Genomic DNA, 7409 nt, shown 5'->3' on the forward strand with positions numbered 1-7409 from the left:
CCGTCAAATAATGATTGAGCACCCAGCTCATGGGTATCCTGCGGCTGTATTCGGAGAACAGAAATAGATATCCTGGGATTAGCGCTACCGTCCTGCCCAAGGTGGTTTAGGCTTTGTTTCTCCTCTGGTTTCCTCATTAATGGTGCCTGGAAGGTCATCGGAAAATGACGATCGAGGTCTCTGTTTGACGATCAATGATTTGTTTCCGCATGCAGTCGAGGCCGGGGTGCACATGCGGATGGGAGGAGATATGGGGCAGTGATGAAAGATGTTAGTGTGAGGCTTGGGAAGTACGGGCTGGCTTTGATGGATCTAGGGCATAGAGTGATATGGTGGTCATGGCGGTGGTGGCAAAGTTTCAGAGGCGAACGGACCGGCCCGATGATTTGGTGGTGGGCCCAAATCCTGCGGATGTAATAAATGGGCCTCGCATTAATGAGGAATCAATATTGGGCCGAAGGATGTTAGTGTTGGGCTTAGGGACCATGGGCTACGTTGGATGGACCGAGAGTATTTTGGGGAGCAAGGGGGTACTTTTGCTGATGGATCCCGTTGGAACTTTCTAAATAACCATTCAATTTTTTCCCCAAAATATGCAATAAATTATGTTGGGAACTTTTAATTGTCTACAATCACAGTTGGCCTTTTGTCAAATACTAGAATGAAAAAATTATTAATTTAGGCCATAGGCATATAATGTGTACATGTCATAAAATTGTACATAAGACATTAAAATTATTATATTTATCCTTTACATGAAGAAAACAATATATCATTTCATAGTTTGATGTTGGATGGTACAGATCATCATCAATCCCTTGGCAAGCTATGTTTGCTTTTGTCATCCAAGAAACAAGAGAGGTTGTCCAAATGCACATTGGCAATTCGTCTTCTCCTCTTGATGAGTATCCTATAAGCATGTGGCTTTTCATTATATGCTTACTTCTTTGCTGCATTTCATTCGGATACAATATCAAACGAAGCGTTTACTCCCGAACGGCTACTTCCTTGAACTGCTCTTTCAAGGTGGCTTTTATCTCAGGAACTTTGGCTTATACTTCTCTAATATCAATGTTGGTTTCTCACTCTATATTATCTGGTTAATGGTGCTATTCATATACTTTAATTTCAAGAAAATAGCAGAAATCAGTGGAAATATAGGTTTATATTTGTATGAACAATGGAGGAGGATTGTAAGAGGCAACGTCAGAGGAATCGTGAGGCCACCAGTTTAGATTTTCATCAAGTCTTAAACTTATTATGGTGTGTGTTATTTGTATCATAAAGTTGCCAGACGCTGAGTTGTGTTTTTGCTTTTTTGACCACTCCGCGTTGTGTTTTTGCTGCACATTATGTTTGTCATATGATGATACTTTGGGATAATTTGATGTTATTTTTATTATACTTAGCTTGCTTATTTCTCTTCTTCTGGTTGACATTTATTAATTACAAATATGCTTCTTTCATGAATTGAAAATAGTAAAGATACAACATTTCCCTTTGTCAAAAAGATCGACAACTCTAAAATTGTTAACTATTCAAAAAAAACTTATGATTGGTAGAAGTTTTAATAAATGACCCGTGTATAATGACAATATGAGAACGGAGTATAGTTTATGGCCAACGCAACACAAATAATAAACATTCAAGATATTAATTATTCACACATTAATATTATTTCTAATTCTCAAAGGTGGTTCCGTTTCGGTTTTGGTTCTGAAAATTTGAGACCAATGATTTTGTCTCTTGAATTTGATCCTGTCTTGGTCTGCCTATAGTTTTTTATGCTTGAAATTTGAAACAATGTTTTTGAAAACCAAAACTACTACTAAATCAACCTATTATTAAGCACCCATATGAAAACCCTGCAGCTGACATCACTCAAGAATTGGGAAAAATACAAAAAAAGCTGAGAAAAAATAGCGTGGACTTGTACCATTTATGTGTTTGATTTAAGGAGTCTTTGGATAAAAATCAACCATAACTTTAAAAGTTATTTTACAAAGTTCAAGATAAATATGTGAGATGAGTTTTATTTTGATTTGTGTGAAAATATTTTTTTTAGAGTATTTTCAAGAGCTCCCAAACGCCCCATCAAACTTGATGATCCATTTAGGCAGTACTGTAGAATCTTGGTCCAACTTATGGACTTTGGGCCGATCGTCGTAACATTTCCACTACCAATTTAGCCCAATAATACAAGTAAAAACTGCTAATGGCAGGCTTGAGAGTGAGCTGGGGGCTGATTTTGGTATTGGGCCCGGAATTGAAGGACTTTCACTGGTAAACTGCCTATGTAACCTTTTTTCCCCGCCAGAAATATACCCCAAAAAAATTATTTCGGGGCAGCTTTTAATTTTTCATTACAAATATTAATTTAGGCAACAAGCATATTAGATACGTTGAAGGCTGGCAAAAAAAATATTAGATACGTTGAAGGAATGATTTTAATTAATTAAACATATCGTGTAGTATATTTATGCGTCCATAATTTAATTCTCATTATGACTTGTTTATTTATGCATCTATAGCATATTGTTTGCAAGCATTTGATTTTAAACGCTGGTCACAAAAAAGCATTTAATTTTAAACCCTTGATTTACAACTCATGTTTAATTTTCTCAATTTTTTTAATTGTTTGCATGCATTTGATATATGTACTCAACTACTTATTAGAATTTTTTTTATTTGATAATGTCGTTATAACACTTCTAATTAGTTTGACATATGCATATACGCAAAACCCATTCAAAAAAATTGAAGCTTATAAAGAAGATCAAAGAGAGTATAACAATTTTAAATGAATGTATTATATTTTTAAGGTAATGATAATTTTTTTTTTCAAAGAATTAATTTTTATCTTATTCGGTGTTATATTTTACATGATCAATATCTACTGATTAGTCAAAGTTGCCCATAAAAATATAGTTTATACAATTCAAAGTATTAGGGATTAAAGTTTATGACTTACCGTTGGGAGCAGTAGTCACTTGTGGATGTGAATGCAAAAATGCCAAAAGAGTCCTCATCATCCCATTATGGAGTTGCCAAGCTTAGTGGAGCATGTTGTGATGAGAATCAATGGCCATTCTGGCTTTGCCATTTAGCAAGTGGGACCCACACACTCACCATTTTGCAACGAAAGGCCTCTCAATTTCGGAATATTAACCATCAAACCATGATCTAATAGAATTAAGTGATTATCTAATTGAGTCAGATTTAAGCATTTTTAGACTCAATCAGGATAACTTTCTCAAAAATATTTTCTACATTCACATGGACTTTAACACAAAACCCTATGCTTAAGCAATCAAATATCAATTTACTAGGATCAACGATAGATTGGTATAAGCACAGATCATTATCTTAACAGTGCAATCTCATAGCTGTATGAAAGAAGAGAACCTCACCCATTTCACTTTCATACTTGAAATTCAGAGGGTCCTTGATCGGAAGCAGAGGCATTGATTCTCATCACAAGCTGCAACACTGAACCATGCGGATTGAAGAATTGAGAGAGATGGATTCTGCAAATGAATAATATGCACATTGTAATGCATTTGCTGCATTTATTACACAGCTGTTTGAGAACGCAGTACATTGGAACCATCATAGACTCAGCAATTTTGTACTATCATTCATTTTGGCTCCTTTCTCCCTCCCCTTTCCTTTGTACTACCGTACTCCACTCTTGTACTACATATATCTCTTCATGATTAGGGTTGTATTTTGTGTTGAATTAGTCAATCAACTTTTTTAAGGGTCGGTGATGCCAATATTTTGGCGGCACTCGGTATTTAGGATCTAGGTTATTAGTATTGGTTGTTGGATGATACTCTCGACAGTTTTGTTATGTTAGCATAAATTGGGCCCATCACATTGAACATTCTTGGGTTAGTTCATTTTCATGACAATTAATAATGCTTTTGTTACGAATCTGGTTAGATCTAGTAGAATGAACTAATTTTTTATAATATGGTGATTCAAAGTTCGAATTTTCAAGAAGTGCCTATATTTAGTATCTAATAAAAGAATACATGTGTCTAGTTAAAATATATATATATATATATATATATCTTCTATTAGAATCTTCCATCTCCAACCCTATGGATTGATAATCTTCCAAGTGAAAGTGATTTTGTGTGGTTGGAGATAAATGTATGGGGAAAAAAAAACTGTCTTGTAAAATGCAAAAGTAGTTATGAGAGCTTGCTAAATAAGAATTAATCACATATAGTTCATAATAAAGTTATAATTATTTTTTTAAAAAATTAGATATCAAATTACCAATACTCCTGTGATCCTTAATATAAGACACATTTAACTAATTTGATTAGATTAAAGAAATTAGGTAAGTTAGTTAACTATAAGAAATGTGACATATTTTTCCTAAAATACCATAATCTTCTTTTTTAATACCCTCTCTTCCTCTTCTATTTGATTATGGTTGAGGGAATATCTATAAAGATAATTTTAAAAAATTAATAAATATGAGAAATGGGTCTTATATTTAAGACCAAAACTAACTTAATAATTAGGTCATATATTAAGGACAGGAAGAGTATCATAACAACCCATTATATAGTTTAATATGTAGTTTCATTTTTGAATTATATATAGCTTGTAGGGAGGTTGGAGGTGGAATGTGGTGGATGATAATCAATTTTGATGTCCATTTGTGACCAGTTGCCATCGTTTCTTTTCTTTGGGTTTGTTTAGTCCAACATCAATCAAATCTCTGAACAGACAAAAGAATGTGGGATAAAAAAGTTGAAAAAAACAGAAGACAAAAGAGCATCATAATCGATCTTCATACTATAATTTAAATTTGTTGATTCCTTGTAACTCTAAAATACCATATTTTACAACACAATAATTAGTACCTTAGTCATATCATGTTTAGCTTTTTTAATTATTATAATAATAATAGAATAATAGTAGAATTATAGAAACATAATACTCTCATATAAACTAAAATTTTGTGCATTAAAATATATCTTTTCCCCACGTTTAAAAATAGATTATATATATATATATAATATTTAAGAAGAATATTTGTGCGATCCCACTGGCCTTTACAGCTTGGGGGAACCATATTTAAATATAAAGCCAAACTCGCAGTTACATTAAGAAATTCACTAAGTTCTCTATAGTCCATTATAGTGAAAAACCAAATCCTACACATGCTTCAACCTTATTCCTCAAGGACCCACCACTGACATAAAATAAACCAACTCTCTAACAACCAACCTAATTAACCAAAACAAAACTTCAATTTGTGTAGCCGGCAATAGTAGCATGGGGCTGCAAGGCCTTGGCATCCGGGCTGGGCTCTACAGCTGGGCTGGGCTCAACGGGCTTGCCAAGAAATTCCTGCGGAAGGTCCTTAATGCCCCTGAGGTAGAAAGTGTAGAAAATTTTGAACGGGAACACAATCTGGTGAAGCTTGACCTGGCCGGTGACCCCCTCGAAGAGGCCGGAGCCGCCGGTGACGGCGAGGTATGTGTCCTCATAGGTCAGGTACGGTCCTTGAACGGCAATGTGGCCATAGTCTCCGAAGTGGAAGCTGTAGATAGCCTCGTATCTATCGCCTTTCTTCTCAGGCTTGTGCTCGATCAGAATGCAGATCCCTGCTGTGATGCCCACGCGCTTCTGCATACACCCTGTGTACAACTGCAGGTTCCACCATACCCCAGAAATTAATTATCGGGAAACAAGCAGATGTGGGGAAAATAACAACTATCTTTCCTTCTTAATTCGTTGGGCTGTTGAATTCGTAGCGAATAACTTATTAGTTACAATTTTTAGTCAATTAGATATATAATTTTTACTTTTTATTGAGACAAATCAGTTCAAAAAGCTAGACATGGGTTCTAAGTTGCAATGTATTGAATATAAGAAATGTGATACCATTTACAACCCCTCAGCATCACAGACTCCTTTTGTTAAAAGTTCTTAAAAGTGAGCCATTCGGATTCTTGGCTTGATGGTGAGTCTCTACCAGAGACACGAGCTCGAAACGGCGGAGAAGGACCAGAAAGTTCTTAAAAGTGAGTTCTTCTTCTTGTTTTTTTTTCTTTTTTCTTTTGACCAGATCTTAAAAGTGAGTTCGAACTCAATTTTGGAGAATGTAGTTTTACTTTTTAATCACTAAACTCTTTTATAAATTTAAAAAATAAAAAAAAATGATCATTTCAGACTTAAGAAAGAGATCTACTTAATTTTATTATTCATAAACCTGCAATTACTTGCTCAAATAAAAATACAAAATATGACAAATGATCCTGGAAGCAAGAGAAAGGTTGTCCAGAAATGTTCAGAACTGTATTAGAGGGGTAAAGGGAAAGAAAAAGAGGACCCTCCTTCTTGATCAATAATAATAATAATAATAATAGATTATGTAGAAACCAACAGAAGACGAGAGTTCAGGTCAAAAAAACAGAAGAAAAGAAAACTCCATGATTAGACCGGAAAAGGAAAGTAGGAAACAGTAAGAAAGCATACCTTGTTGCTGAAGGGGACTAGATCACCAAGGGAATTCACAGGTTTCTGACTTAATCGGAGAATCGCAGGACTTCCACGGTCTCGCTCGTTGATCTCGTAGATGTGCATTTCTTGAACTTTCTCTACAAAAAAAAAGACAGAGATCAACAAAGAGGATCAACGCAGAATGAAGAGATCGCGCACGGAAAACTGTTCAATAATTAATCAAGAGAGTGAACTTACCAGAGTCAACAGAGGCAGCCTGGCTTCTGCAAGAGAAGGATTTCCTAGGGACGGAGGAGAGGGAGAGAGGAGAAGCGGAAGAAAGCTTGAGGGTTGAAGAGAAAGAAGAGTTGGAAGAAGCGAGGGATGAGAACGATTTGGGAGTGGAGGACAAGACGGGAAGAGATGGCCGGAGAGAGGAGGATGAAGCAGAAGAAGATGAGATGGTAGTGGTGAAAGCAGAGGTTGAGAGAGAAGCCATTGAGAAAGTGAGAGAAAGAGAAGGGATTGGTTGTTCGGGAGGCGAGAAAGTTGAGGGAATCAAAGATCAGTCACAGTGGAGATGGAAAGAGAGGGTGGAAATGGGGATTTATTTATACAGTGAAAAAGGTCAGCCCACGAGAGGAAAGGAAGGGAACGGGGAGAACAGGTGGCCGGTGAAAGGAAGAATGAGGCGGAGGGGGGGAAAGCAGGCTGAGAAATGTGAATCAAAAGTGGGAATGATCCACGTTTGGTAATCAACCGGTCAATGATGACCAGGAGCGGACGGTCCGCTCCGACCATTGAATCTCTTTCATATGTTTCAAGAATTTCTATCATTTTCCAAAATATTTATGAGATCAGTTATACTTCATCATCACTTTCTTTTTACTAGTAATTCTCAATTAAAAAAAATGCAAATAACAAAGGGAAAATTCCATTAA

General features: G+C 35.8%; 1 protein-coding gene across 1 annotated transcript; it reads right to left on the reverse strand.

Moving 5' to 3' along the window:
* Window positions 1-5041: 5041 nt before the first annotated feature.
* On the reverse strand, window positions 5042-7063 carry LOC114732741 (allene oxide cyclase, chloroplastic). The gene is made up of 3 exons (XM_028920077.1): window positions 6727-7063; window positions 6505-6626; window positions 5042-5673 (listed from the first exon to the last, which is right to left on the reverse strand). Exons 1-3 carry the CDS (start codon window positions 6965-6967, stop codon window positions 5272-5274), a joined length of 765 nt encoding a protein of 254 aa, XP_028775910.1. The 5' UTR covers window positions 6968-7063; the 3' UTR covers window positions 5042-5271.
* Between the last annotated feature and the right edge of the window lie 346 nt (window positions 7064-7409).

Source organism: Neltuma alba, unplaced genomic scaffold (genome assembly GCF_004799145.2).
Source record: "Neltuma alba isolate B1F8T4 unplaced genomic scaffold, ASM479914v2 tig00012932_pilon, whole genome shotgun sequence".
In the NCBI taxonomy this organism is placed as follows: Eukaryota; Viridiplantae; Streptophyta; class Magnoliopsida; order Fabales; family Fabaceae; genus Neltuma; species Neltuma alba.